This window comes from Mya arenaria, chromosome 3 (assembly GCF_026914265.1).
Source record: "Mya arenaria isolate MELC-2E11 chromosome 3, ASM2691426v1".
NCBI lineage: Eukaryota > Metazoa > Mollusca > Bivalvia > Myida > Myidae > Mya > Mya arenaria.
The window spans coordinates 7,595,007-7,610,294 of NC_069124.1; the positions used below are offsets into that span (position 1 = coordinate 7,595,007).

A 15,288-nucleotide genomic window follows, 5' to 3' on the forward strand; every position below is an offset into this window, starting at 1 on the left:
TCTGATACCCAATGAGAATATCTTGTAGCTTCTTAGGCTGTTCTGTCTGAGTGAGGACTGTGACCTTTCATTGTATAAATTTAATAAAAATAATGTATCCTTAGTTGTTGATTCTGTAGTCAAAACTTTTGTAAATATATCATCCCATATAAGCGATACAGATCTCACTCTTTAACATCTTGCATTTTTGCTGCAAACACTGTTTTCTTCACCGGGAATTAGGATTTGTGGTTTTACACGCTCCCGTAGGATCTAGATTTTGTTACAAGTCTTGAAAAAATTGTCTTTTATACTCCCACCTATCTGGAATAATTTTTTGTCTAAATTTAGTCTTCTTTGTGCTCGCCTCCCCCACCCACAGGCAAAACAGAAGTGCAGCTCGCTATTTTACAGTTCCACAGACATGCTTATTGGTAATTTATGTACTGATGCAGTCTGACAGATTTAACAGAATTTCTCTATAACTTAAAGCTCGAGGCATGTCGAAAAGAGATTGTCTCCGTCTATTCTTGCACTATGTTCGAAATGTTGTTTTTGAAATGTTGTCTGAAATGTTTTAATGAATTTTCTGGTTCTATTTTGGTTAAATTATTCTATCTTCATGCATATATACTTAAGTCTGCTATGCTGTTATGGTCCCTCTTAATGTTTGCTGAGACTTTAAAACCAGTAATTAAGGCCATTCTAGTGATGCTGTAGGCTTATTATAGCTAGTCAATACATTGGTTTTATTGCCAATTTTTATCACGCCATGTGATAACTTCTTCTAGGAAGTCCGGCTAAAATTACCATTTATAGAATGAACTAGGATGAAATATAAGATCTACAAACTGACATGTTTCTCTTGATTGCCTCCTATTGAACTGAGTTGGAGATAAATAAGCCAAGAATTAAGGTCATCATGCGGCTTCTAAATGAATACTTATTTCAAGTGAACTTGAAACTGTTTTTGCACTTTTTATAATATATGTATATATTAGGGATGCAAATGAAGGGCCAAATTGATATTCAAATATTCGGTAATTCTTTTGATCAAATATTCGTTTACTGAAATGATAGTTCAGGAATTGTAGTAAACTGTTATTATTATTCGCTTCAGTTATAGCCAGGACCTTATAACTCTTTTTGTCGTAGCCTGTACATGCGCCGGACCCTGATTTTTTCGTAAATTAGCCTCTGCAATTCCCATATTCAGAAAAAATTCTAATAAAAACCAATATATTTTGAACAAATATAACAAAAAATCAAATAATTTCAATTCCACTGCATTCATATTTTTAATCAGTGTGAAATAAGATCTGCGAGAATCATAAATTTCCGGTTTAATGACGTTATGGGCCAACGGAGGGTCATTCTGTAGGACAAGCAGCCTCGTTCTGGGATTGCTCTTTAAAATATATAAATTTGGAAAAACAAAACCAACTTGGGAACTTGTACAACAATAAAACAAAAACAAACGTGGATTATGACTCATTTATTGTACATCAACAGGACATATATCCTAAGACACTTTTCTGCCCAGTTACATTTCAAAGCACAAACGTTATAATACCAAGCACATGTCATTCATATCATCACGACAGTTTGAGCAATAAAACTTAATTGGCAGCCAAGACAATTAACACTTTGGTGTTAAGGTCGATTCGTTAAATCCTTACTTGGCATGGTCATATTACATGAAAATAATTGAAACGTGTTGGATGTCACTTGTCTAATAGACTGTTGTTTACAGGGGCTGTTTATAATTTACCCGACGAAATGTCTCAATCGACATATGACACGTGTGTAGCGTATTTCAACCACATTCACGTCTCTGGCATTAGGGGCCAATTGTCATCAAGACAAGACAAACAAACTTTAAACACAACAACACATTTGTAGGCAAAAGGTTAATTATTTTCATTATTCAACAAAAAATATCAAATATTCAAATATCGATTTTGACAATTGAATACCAAACGTTTGCTCAAATATTTAAAAAATCGCATTTGCATCCCTAATATATATAAATATAACACTCCTCTGAACTTAAAGTTTTTAATTTTTAAGATATACATGTCTGGAAAATCAAAAACTTTAAAGTTCAGATGAGTGTTTTCTTGAACATTTTTTAACTTGACTCTTGTTTACTTCCTAATTATAGGTTCATTGAAAATGCATGCCTTTTGTGCATTTCATGCCATTTTGGGAAACATGCCATGCTGCGTGTTCATTTAAGCAACTGATAATGAAGCTCTATTTCCCTATAGTGGGTCTATGTTACTGATAGTATTTGAGCTGTGCAGACAAATCATTTATTTTTGACAGTTTGTTTTGGAAGAATTGATTTCCTAGTTATGGCCTAACTATGTTTTCTGTCATTTGGTATTCTGTGAAGTAGATCGGCTGTGCAAATATTACCAATTTGGCTCGTTTGGTCGTTACTCATGTTTCTATCGCCCGGAAGGCCTTGTGAATGCTTACTGTTTTGGCAGTAATCGGACGCCACATTGACGATACATTGCGATGATGCTTACTGTCAGAAATGATAGGAACAATCTATTGATTCGGGTCTGGTAAAGAAATTTGTCTAAGAAAGAAAGCTAAAATCAATGACCTTTTCCCATTAAGGTCATGTTTGATTTCCTCTTAAAAGATCAATATAAATGGTCCCAGATGCAATTGTTTCATTTCAAAAGCAAACTTCCTTGGGAAATGGCACATTTCCTTAGGAGATGCACTGTCGAGATTAAATGTTGAATCCTGCCATTTGAGTTAAAATAAGTAGGCTCAAAACTTCATTGAAGACATAACTCATGTTTGTGATCTGATGAAACAGTTTTGGTCTTTTTCCAGATTTCTGTATTAGCTGGATTAATGAAACTTTGCAGAATGATAAGTTGTTTAAGTGACACATGATCATGGATGGCCTGGCCACGGAATGGATTTACCAATTCTGCAAGAAATGTAATGTCCAATCTCGGTAGCAGTAGGTTAAAAACTAAAAAAACTCTATGGTTTTGAATGTTCCAGATACCAAATATTTAGGGTATATTGAAAGTTATTTCTGGCCAATTCCATGTGTTTGGGGTGGCAGTCTCAGACATTTGATGATTGCCAAAAATCCAGGTAACAGGAATAAACTGCTGTCTAAAGTATCCTGTGTGCCCGCAGCCCCAATTGATAAGTGTTAAATTGATATAAACAGATAAATAATTAACATTGTAGTAAATTAATTTTCTTTTCCAGATCCTGCACACCCACTTGATGTCCGTAGACAAGTTGCCGTTGACAACGGGCGGGTCTCCTTTACAATTGCACTGTCGTAACTTCATGTGTATCACGTTCGTGTTGCCCAAGGAGCGTGACTGCCATGACATCTACACTTCCCTAGTGGAGCTATCCAGACCGGGTATGGAAAGGCTCGGCAGGGGGGTGGGGACTAGTGGGTAATAAATTTAGGAAAATGATGGTCACCCTCATTTAAAAATGCAGGTTTGTGCTTGAATGAAAAGATACAGAATGATACTGCCTTCATATATACACATTATATCTGCATACATACTTCAATATAAGCATAATAGCGTGTGTTACTGTCAAGTATTTGCTCCCGCCCTCACATCAACCATGCCATTCCAGAACATACTTTTACATCTGTGAGAATTTAATGCATGTTCTGGGATTGTTATTTCAAATCGATGTTGTAAGTTGTGGGTGGGAAAATTATTGCAAAAATAACGTTTCTGTTTTTAAAATACATTTGTCAATTATTTTGCCATTTGTGGGGGAATGAAAATTTATAATGGGATGAGTGCAATGGTGCTTAAAAACAGAAGTGTTCTATTAAACACTGTAGAACAAAGCTTTTTTATATTGGAGTAGAATCATTGGGTGAGTTGTATTTTCAAATCAATCTGATCTTTAGCCACAAGAGTGATAACAGTTTATGCAATGATGCAATCTAAAAAAGCACTATGTTAAAGATATATTCAGTCAACCAATGAAAAAAAAACAGGTGGGTAGGTTGAACTATGCCTCCATCTGGTAAGCAACACTGTGTTACAAAAATGAGCTTTCTAGAAGGCAGCTTAAATCTGGCCATGCATAGATGCAGAGCGCTTAGCTATGAAAAACTTTTGCAGAGTTGTTTGATTCATAGCACCACAGGGCAAACCACTGAGGCAACTAGCCCCTGATGTAGTTATTCAGAAAATATCAGACAGAAAATAACCCATGGGAATAATTGATGAATAGACTCAATTACTGCATGGGATTGTCACGACATTGGGACACATCTGCTAACTTGTGTTTTGTGTTATGTTAAGGAGCATTTTGATATACTGCAGCAGCTTTGCAATGGTGTCAGAGTTATCAAGGACCATTGCAATGGTGTCACAGTTATCCAGCAGTTGTGCAGTTTACCAGCAGCCTTGCGATGGTGTCATAGTTTACCAGCAGCTTTGCAATGATGTCACAGTTTACCAGCAGCTTTGCAATGGTGTCACAGTTTACCAGCAGCCTTGCGAGGGTGTCACAGTTTACCAGCAGCTTTGCAATGGTGTCACAGTTTACCAGCAGCCTTGCAATGGTGTCACAGTTTACCAGCAGCCTTGTTATTGTGTCACAGTTTACCAGCAGCTTTGCAATGGTGTCATAGTTTACCAGCAGCTTTGCAATGGCATCACAGTTTACCGGCAGCTTTGCAATGGTGTCACAGTTTACCAGCAGCTTTGCAATGGTGTCACAGTTTACTAGCAGCTTTGCAATGGTGTCACAGTTTACCAGCAGCTTTGCAATGGTGTCATAGTTTACCAGCAGCTTTGCAATGGCGTCACAGTTTACCGGCAGCTTTGCAATGGTGTCACAGTTTACCAGCACCTTTGCAATGGTGTCACAGTTTACTAGCAGCTTTGCAATGGTGTCACAGTTTACCAGCAGCTTTGTAATGGTGTCACAGTTTACCAGCAGCTTTACAATGGTGTCACAGTTTACCAGCAGCTTTGCAATGGCGTCACAGTTTACCAGCAGCTTTGCAATGGTGTCATAGTTTACCAGCAGCTTTGCAATGGTGTCACAATTTACCAGTAGCCTTGTTATTGTGTCACAGTAACTAGCAGTTGTGCAATGTTGTCACAGTTTACCAGCAGCTTTGCAATGGCGTCACAGTTTACCAGCAGCTTTGCAATGGTGTCACAGTTTACCAGCAGCCTTGGGATTGTGTCACAGTTATCCAGCAGTTATGCAATGGTGTCTCAGTTTACCAGCAGCCTTGGGATTGTGTCACAGTTATCCAGCAGTTGTGCAATGGTGTCACAGTTTACCAGCAGCCTTGCCATGATTATCCAGCAGCGTTTAAATGGTGTCACAGTTTACCAGCAGCCCTGCAATGTTGTCACAGTTAACCAGCAGCCTTGCAATGGTGTCACAGTTTACCAGTAGCCTTGCAATGGTGTCACAGTTTACCAGCAGCCTTGCAATGGTGTCACAGTTTATCAGCAGCCTTGCAATGGTGTCACAGTTTACCAGTAGCCTTGCAATGGTGTCACAGTTTACCAGCAGCCTTGCAATGATGTCACAGTTTACCAGTAGCCTTGCAATGGTGTCACAGTTTACCAGCAGCCTCGCAATGGTGTTGCATTTTACCAGCAGTTGTGCAATGGTGTCACAGTTAACCAGTAGCCTTGCGAGGGTGTCACAGTTTACCAGCAGCCTTGCAATGGTGTCGCAGTTTACCAGTAGCCTTGCAATGGTGTCACAGTTTACCAGCAGCCTTGCAATGGTGTCACAGTTTACCAGTAGCCTTGCAATGATGTAACTGTTATCCTATCCAGCAGTTGTGCAATGGTGTCACAGTTTACCAGCAGCCTTGCCATGATTATCCAGAAGCCTTGCAATGGTGTCACAGTTTTCCAGCAGCCTTGCAATGGTGTCACAGTTTACCAGTAGCCGTGCAATGATGTCACTGTTATCCAGCAGTTGTGCAATGGTGTCACAGTTTACCAGCAGCCTTGCCATGATTATCCAGTAGCCTTACAATGGTGTCACAGTTTTCCAGCAGCCTTGCAATGGTGTCACAGTTTACCAGCAGCCTTGCGATTGTGTCACAGTTTACCAGCAGCCTTGCGATTGTGTCACAGTTTACCAGCAGCCTTGCTATGGTGTCTTTTTTTTCTGATCCTTTCGATGGTGTCACAGTTAACCAGTAGCCTTGTAATGGTGTCACAGTTTACCAGCAGCCTTGGGATTGTGTCACAGTTTACCAGCAGCCTTGTAATGGCGTCACAGTTTACCAGCAGCCTTGTAATGGCGTCACAGTTTACCAGCAGCCTTGTAATGGCGTCACAGTTTACCAGCAGCCTTGTAATGGCGTCACAGTTTACCAGCAGCCTTGTAATGGCGTCACAGTTTACCAGCAGCCTTGTAATGGCGTCACAGTTTACCAGCAGCCTTGTAATGGCGTCACAGTTTACCAGCAGCCTTGTAATGGTGTCACAGTTTACCAGCAGCCTTGTAATGGTGTCACAGTTTACCAGCAGCCTTGTAATGGCGTCACAGTTTACCAGTAGCCTTGTAATGGCGTCACAGTTTACCAGCAGCCTTGTAATGGCGTCACAGTTTACCAGCAGCCTTGTAATGGCGTCACAGTTTACCAGCAGCCTTGTAATGGTGTCACAGTTTACCAGCAGCCTTGTAATGGCGTCACAGTTTACCAGTAGCCTTGCAATGGTGTCACAGTTTACCAGCAGCCTTGTAATGGCGTCACAGTTTACCAGCAGCCTTGTAATGGTGTCACAGTTTACCAGCAGCCTTGTAATGGCGTCACAGTTTACCAGCAGCTTTGTAATGGCGTCACAGTTTACCAGCAGCCTTGTAATGGCGTCACAGTTTACCAGCAGCCTTGTAATGGCGTCACAGTTTACCAGCAGCCTTGTAATGGCGTCACAGTTTACCAGTAGCCTTGCAATGGTGTCACAGTTTACCAGCAGCCTTGCGATGGTGTCACAGTTTACCAGCAGCCTTGGGATTGTGTCACAGTTTACCAGCAGCCTTGCGATGGTGTCATAGTTTACCAGCAGCCTTGCGATTGTGTCACAGTTTACCAGCAGCCTTGCTATTGTGTCTTTTTTTTCTGATCCTTTCGATGGTGTCACAGTTTACCAGTAGCCTTGTAATGGTGTCACAGTTTACCAGCAGCCTTGCGATTGTGTCACAGTTTACCAGCAGCCTTGCTATTGTGTCTTTTTTTTCTGATCCTTTCGATGGTGTCACAGTTTACCAGTAGCCTTGTAATGGTGTCACAGTTTACCAGCAGCCTTGCTATTGTGTCTTTTTTTTCTGATCCTTTCGATGGTGTCACAGTTTACCAGTAGCCTTGTAATGGTGTCATAGTTTACCAGCAGCCTTGCGATTGTGTCACAGTTTACCAGCAGCCTTGCTATTGTGTCTTTTTTTTCTGATCCTTTCGATGGTGTCACAGTTTACCAGTAGCCTTGCAATGGTGTCGCAGTTTACCAGCAGCCTTGCGATTGTGTCACAGTTTACCAGCAGCCTTGTAATGGCGTCACAGTTTACCAGCAGCCTTGTAATGGCGTCACAGTTTACCAGCAGCCTTGTAATGGCGTCACAGTTTACCAGTAGCCTTGCAATGGTGTCACAGTTTACCAGCAGCCTTGTAATGGCGTCACAGTTTACCAGCAGCCTTGTAATGGCGTCACAGTTTACCAGCAGCCTTGTAATGGTGTCACAGTTTACCAGCAGCCTTGTAATGGCGTCACAGTTTACCAGTAGCCTTGCAATGGTGTCACAGTTTACCAGTAGCCTTGCAATGGTGTCATAGTTTACCAGCAGCCTTGCGATTGTGTCACAGTTTACCAGCAGCCTTGCTATTGTGTCTTTTTTTTCTGATCCTTTCGATGGTGTCACAGTTTACCAGTAGCCTTGCAATGGTGTCACAGTTTACCAGCAGCCTTGCAATGGCATCACAGTTTACCAGCAGCCTTGTAATGGCGTCACAGTTTACCAGCAGCTTTGTAATGGCGTCACAGTTTACCAGCAGCCTTGCGATTGTGTCACAGTTTACCAGTAGCCTTGTAATGGCGTCACAGTTTACCAGCAGCCTTGTAATGGCGTCACAGTTTACCAGCAGCCTTGTAATGGCGTCACAGTTTACCAGCAGCCTTGTAATGGCGTCACAGTTTACCAGCAGCCTTGCAATGGCATCACAGTTTACCAGCAGCCTTGTAATGGCGTCACAGTTTACCAGCAGCCTTGTAATGGCGTCACAGTTTACCAGCAGCCTTGTAATGGCGTCACAGTTTACCAGCAGCCTTGTAATGGTGTCACAGTTTACCATCAGCCTTGTAATGGCGTCACAGTTTACCAGTAGCCTTGCAATGGTGTCACAGTTTACCAGCAGCCTTGTAATGGTGTCACAGTTTACCAGTAGCCTTGCAATGGTGTCACAGTTTACCAGTAGCCTTGTAATGGTGTCACAGTTTACCAGCAGCCTTGTAATGGTGTCACAGTTTACCAGCAGCCTTGTAATGGCGTCACAGTTTACCAGCAGCCTTGTAATGGTGTCACAGTTTACCAGCAGCCTTGTAATGGCGTCACAGTTTACCAGCAGCCTTGTAATGGCGTCACAGTTTACCAGTAGCCTTGCAATGGTGTCACAGTTTACCAGCAGCCTTGGGATTGTGTCACAGTTTACCAGTAGCCTTGTAATGGCGTCACAGTTTACCAGTAGCCTTGTAATGGCGTCACAGTTTACCAGTAGCCTTGCAATGGTGTCACAGTTTACCAGCAGCCTTGTAATGGCGTCACAGTTTACCAGCAGCCTTGTAATGGTGTCACAGTTTACCAGCAGCCTTGGGATTGTGTCACAGTTTACCAGCAGCCTTGCGATGGTGTCATAGTTTACCAGCAGCCTTGCGATTGTGTCACAGTTTATCAGCAGCCTTGCTATGGTGTCTTTTTTTCTGATCCTTTCGATGGCGTCACAGTTTACCAGTAGCCTTGTAATGGTGTCACAGTTTACCAGCAGCCTTGTAATGGCGTCACAGTTTACCAGCAGCCTTGTAATGGCGTCACAGTTTACCAGCAGCTTTGTAATGGCGTCACAGTTTACCAGCAGCCTTGCGATTGTGTCACAGTTTACCAGTAGCCTTGCAATGGTGTCACAGTTTACCAGCAGCCTTGTAATGGCGTCACAGTTTACCAGTAGCCTTGCAATGGTGTCACAGTTTACCAGCAGCCTTGGGATTGTGTCACAGTTTACCAGCAGCTTTGTAATGGCGTCACAGTTTACCAGCAGCCTTGTAATGGCGTCACAGTTTACCAGCAGCCTTGGGATTGTGTCACAGTTTACCAGCAGCTTTGTAATGGTGTCACAGTTTACCAGCAGCCTTGCAATGGTGTCACAGTTTACCAGCAGCCTTGGGATTGTGTCACAGTTTACCAGCAGCTTTGTAATGGCGTCACAGTTTACCAGCAGCCTTGCAATGGTGTCACAGTTTACCAGCAGCCTTGGGATTGTGTCACAGTTTACCAGCAGCTTTGTAATGGTGTCACAGTTTACCAGCAGCCTTGTAATGGTGTCACAGTTTACCAGCAGCCTTGGGATTGTGTCACAGTTTACCAGCAGCCTTGCGATTGTGTCACAGTTTACCAGCAGCCTTGTAATGGCGTCACAGTTTACCAGCAGCCTTGTAATGGCGTCACAGTTTACCAGCAGCCTTGTAATGGCGTCACAGTTTACCAGCAGCCTTGTAATGGCGTCACAGTTTACCAGCAGCCTTGTAATGGCGTCACAGTTTACCAGCAGCCTTGTAATGGCGTCACAGTTTACCAGCAGCCTTGTAATGGCGTCACAGTTTACCAGCAGCCTTTGGTTAGTGTCCCTTTTTCAGATCCATGCGATGGTGTCACAGTTTTCCAACATCTTAAAACAGACAAGAAATGCTTATTAGATAGGAGGACCTTGTGTTTCACATAAAAACAGAACAAAAGTCAAGGCCAAAATTCATCATGCAACTTTTACTTGTTGCGGACAAGTCAATGCTACAAGATATCTGAAATTGCAAATTCTTGATGTTATTGTCTGGTTCAAGTTATCTGAAATTGCAAATTAATTCAGACATGAGCTGTAACATTGTGTAGAATGATATGAGGCTATTGTCCTGTAGAGACAGTTCAGAGAATTAAGGACAATGTTTGGTTAATCTAATTTCTGCATCTATTAGACTAGGTACATGTGCATTAAGAGCAAGAGATGGATATATCATTATCATCAATAATAAGACAGTGCTGTATAGAAATTTGAACAAGTTCTGTTGTACTTGAGAGAGCTGTTAATACAAGTGTAGCTTCTATTTTCTTCTACATAAAAACAAATTATTCAGATTGTTGTTAATTTTGTAATATTTTTCCAGAACAAGAATTCTTATACATGGTCTAACCAAGAATTATTTGGGAAAATTTGTGAAATTGTTAGCAAGATAATAAATTTGATTATACGAGGTTCAATATTTTTATCAAAGGCATAAACATCACATTCAAAGTTGGAATACATGAGATCAAACCCAAGTTTTTCCGAAGAATTATGTTGGGCAAAGGGTTCATTTTGATGAGATAATTATTTCAACTTTACCATGTAACTTCTGCCATTTTTCAGAGGACATTGAGAGCCTGTATGCATTCTCGTACACGGATCAAACCAATGACTTCCCAAAGAGTTATGGCTGGGACATGTTCGAAACACAGTCAGAGTTTCTAAGGCAGGGAGTACCCAACGACCAGTGGGTACTCTGTGAATTGAACAATGAGTACCAGGTACGCGTTAAATTCCCATGAATGTCATGCCTTTCAATATTATTGAAGGCATTGTCTATAATGAATTTAGAAAAATGTATGATAAACATTGTGTCAGTTAATGAAAAAAATTTGCAACCAGTCAGCCAGTCAAGAGCTGGACCCTGAGACATTCCCCTTGTAAGATTTCTACTCCATGCTGACAAAGCTTACACTGCCCCACTGAATACACACTGTTCTACTTTATTGTGTGCCATTCAACGATAGATGTTATTACATTGAGTATTAAATTAAAAGTATTATGCCTCTATAATGTTGAAAAATGTACGATATTCAACCCATAATGACTGTGATTGTTACGGGTGAAGTTTAGTAAACTCTTTAAAGTTAAGATATTGACAAAGCTTTTGTGTCATCAGTGGCAGTGTCAGCATCACTGAAACCTTGCCCATTACTCAAAAACGATATTTACCCAAAAATGTGTACTAATGTAACCAGTGACAACGTGTAAATGCCATCGTACAGCACATGTAGGAGGAAATTCATTATACAATTGTCATAAACATCAATGGATCTAACAATATTCTGAGAAAGCCAATTAGTCTGTTAAAATATTGTGTTTTTATTGTTTGGATATAATTATGTTGGACTCACAAACTTCTGCTCACTTGTTATTAGTTCCGGAAAAAAATGTTATTTTGCTATTAAAAGCTGTCATTTTCCGAACAAATCTTCTGACAGAATTAATTTAGCAAAACAGCTCTTTTGTTGTTTTCATTACAAGAATTGCACCGGTTGAGATGGTGTTAATTATTTTTAAGAGGAGACGAACACATGTTTGCTTTAAAAATGCAAGAATTGCGTGTTAGTTTTACATATGAGAGGATGCTGCTTTGTATGTTGACTGGCTCAATATCATTAATGTAATGAGAGTAAGAGGGGCTTTGTAGTATAGGAGTCCACATTTCACCCAACAGGTTTTTGGTTCAAGCAGAACCAGGGGTTCAGTCTGGGTTGTGGCCACCCAAAATGGACCCCAGGACTGGTTTTTACCCAGGAAACAAACTCGAGCATGATTCATATTCAAACAAGCTTCAATCAATTAGTATTACATATAAACTAAATAAAAAGACTATATACCATTATGTATATTCTATTTTTAGATCTGTGATACCTACCCACGGTACTTGTACGTTCCTGCATGCGCCACCACACCCGTCATCATTGGAAGCACAAAGTTTCGGTCTCGTGGCAGACTGCCTGCACTCTCCTACTACCACATCAGAAATGGGGTAAGTATCCTAGAAATAATTGTGCTATTGTCTTAAACAATCTTGAATTATGCCCCCCTTCGAAGAAGAGGGGGTGAATTGCTTTGCACATGTCCGTCAGTCCATCGGTAGACCAAAGCTTGTCCCAGTTATAACTCAACAATACCTGGACCTATGATTATCAAACTTGACATGAAGGTTGGGCCTGCCCAGTAGATGACCCCTATTGAATTTAGGGGTCATCGGGTCAGTGGTCAAGGTCACAGTGACCTTTAACGGGAAAAGGTTGTCAAATCTTGTTCGAGTGATAACTCGACAATACCTGCACCAATGGCCCTCAAACCTGACATTTAGGTTGGGGGTGACCAGTAAATGACCCCTATGGATATTGTCATCGAGTCAAATGTCAAGTATCAATACTTATTCCCAGCTGTTGTAAGAGGATACATATTTATCTGCAAATATCTGTCATCATCTGAACATGATTAAAAGCTGTACCTACTATCCTCACACTTTGAATGGTCATAATCTTAAAACTGCCTCAAAGGCATCCAATGTCAATGACAAATCAGCTGTCATTTCGATCCATGCATACTTCATTCAATTGTCCAAATATTCTTGACAGCATTACGCTAAGGTGGGGCATAATGTTTGACAAACATCTCTTGTTATAATCAAATATAGCGTCAAATTTCTCAGAAATAATTGTGCTATTATCTTATACAATCAATTATTATTTCTGAGAAATTTGAGTCTTTTTTGGATGTAATGGTATGATATATATAAATATGCAAGAAATTACTGTCAGATTGTCTGAAAGGTTTAGACTTTTTATGATACATATATTCTAGTTACCCATAATGAATGTCATAAAACAGTAAATTATTGTTTAAAGAAAAAATGATAAATGATCATATTTCAAAGCTCTTATGAATTGTATGTAAATTTTAGTTCAGATGCCAATTTTGTTTTGTAATGGAGGTGGGAGGGGGCTGTTATTTATTTCAATGAAGAATGACATACAACCAGTAATGGTAAGCATTCAGCATAAATATAACTTATATTTCATTGTATTCCCCTTCCAGGCGACAATCTGCCGCTGTAGTCAGCCCCTGGCGGGATTCAGTGCCCGCTGTGTAGAAGATGAGCAGATGTTACACGCCATTCTGAAGGCTAACCCCAAAAGCACGTACCTGTTTGTAGTGGACACGAGACCCAAGGTATGTACTCTCAGGTTGTGTGATCTGGTATTGTCATAGCCTTTGTGTCATTGTTGTTATCATTATCAAAACTATGCCTTTCAAACAGAGAAGAAATGATGTTGTTGGAAACCCCTTTTGGTTCTCTTATTCGGCTACTGATTCAATCCTATTAATATATGCCAAATTGATAAAATAAACATAATGCTAGCTTAAGTGCATCAAACATGCCATATCCCCTGTGGGGTGGGGTGGGTGGGGGTTGAAATCCCCCCAAATTTCAACCAATCAAAATCTCAAGGATGACAGTGGAAAGCATCCACAATATCAAGAGTATATGATTCAATGAACACACTATATGTAGCTTTCTGTAGCCCCTGGTCATATATCAATATCCCCTGGAATTTAGACTAAAATCTCCTGGGAAGTCTCTCAGATACCGTATTATATCATGTATAGGACGCTAGCATAGATAGGACGCAGGCAAAAAAATAGTTGGAAAAACGGGTAAAAACCCTTGATATATAAGATGGACGCAGCGGAAAAATGTCAAAATCGGAGCCGAAAAATTTAGGTTGGTAAAGTATTTATAACATAAATTGAAGTAAAAAAACAAACAAAAAATTGTATATAAGGCATATTTCGATAACTGTCTTGTGTATTTCGATAATTATCGTTGTATTTCGGTAATTTAGCGTACACTACAATGATATAAGTCTTGACATTTTGAGAACATTCACTCATATAATAAGACTTATACAAATGCCGTAATAGTCCCGACACGCCTTCTGACTGACAGTCAACCGTTGCAATCCCAGCGAAAGAGTGTTTTGTCAAAACTGATGATTGTTTTGATAAGGCTTGTCGCTGCGCGGATTAAAGCATGTCGGCATAATTAATGCGTGTTGGTAATTAGCCTTGCCAGCAGAAGGCACGTCGGGTAAAGTGTGAACAAACAACCATGCGGTATTACCATCGCAATAGTTTGTTCTATTGATGTTTTTTCTGTTGACAGACAGTGGCTGTTTTTTCACACCTTCGCACATTTGAAAGATTTGATAGTGACAATATGGCTACTTTGCGTTAAGCACATTCCTTTATTAGTTTTTAAAACAGTAACATACAACAAAATGTTTTGTAAAATATTGAAACATTAAAATCATGAACAACGATTAATTGATATTTACCTCCTTTACGGATTTTCCGTTACCACTATAACTCAATCCAGTTAAAGTGCTGACTCACATCGAGTTTTTGTGAGTAGCGTCCCTTTTGTAAAAAAGTAAACACTCATGTTTGTTTTCAATTTATTTCTCAATAAATCATTTTAAAGTAAACATTCAATATATTTCTGCGTGTGTTAACTTGCGTGATTTTACCTATGTCAGTTGTTCTCTTCGGTGACGCAGTACAGATACTTACTATTTCCGCGTTCTTCCCCGGTCTGATATTTTCGACCTGAAATGGACTTGGAAAAAAACAACATATAAAATTCTAATAGCATAGAAGGACGCAGACAATTTTTAAAACGAGAATTGGGGGTAAAAAAGTGCGTCCTATGCATGATATAATATGGTATATGGCTTGTATGGTGCATGGGAAGGAGTAATAGAATTTTACAAACTTTCTGATTCTTCAGGACTTCAAAGGTAATAAGATGTTTGCAATCAAGTTTGCTTGTTATATATTTCTTTCCTGATTCCCATTTAGATCAATGCAATGGCGAACCGAGCGCAGGGAAAGGGGTACGAGAACGAGGCGAACTACAGTGACATTAAGTTCCACTTCATAGGCATCGAAAACATACATGTGATGAGAAGCAGTCTACAGAAACTTGTGGATGGTGAGAATGTAATATGGAATTTGTGTGTGCTATGGAAGCATTCATTATTGTAATTACGGTTTAAATGTTTTATCAGATTAAGATTATTAAACTTCTTCAGTATTTTGGTGCTTGTTTATCTGAGGGAATCCATGTTTTCTTGAAGTGAGCTATGATGAATCCATAATCGCTCTGCAAATATATAACA

The 15,288-nt window shown here is 40.1% G+C and overlaps 1 protein-coding gene across 2 annotated transcripts in view; it reads left to right on the plus strand.

Moving 5' to 3' along the window:
• LOC128227428 (myotubularin-related protein 6-like) overlaps positions 1-15,288 on the plus strand; it is a 51,020-nt gene that overhangs the window by 25,477 nt on the left and 10,255 nt on the right. For both annotated transcript variants that reach the window (XM_052937960.1, XM_052937961.1), the window contains exons 3-7: positions 3,229-3,391; positions 10,652-10,809; positions 11,952-12,080; positions 13,145-13,279; positions 14,969-15,101. In XM_052937960.1, the coding sequence (XP_052793920.1) occupies positions 3,229-3,391; positions 10,652-10,809; positions 11,952-12,080; positions 13,145-13,279; positions 14,969-15,101 (718 nt within the window). The remainder of the gene's footprint in view (positions 1-3,228; positions 3,392-10,651; positions 10,810-11,951; positions 12,081-13,144; positions 13,280-14,968; positions 15,102-15,288) is intronic.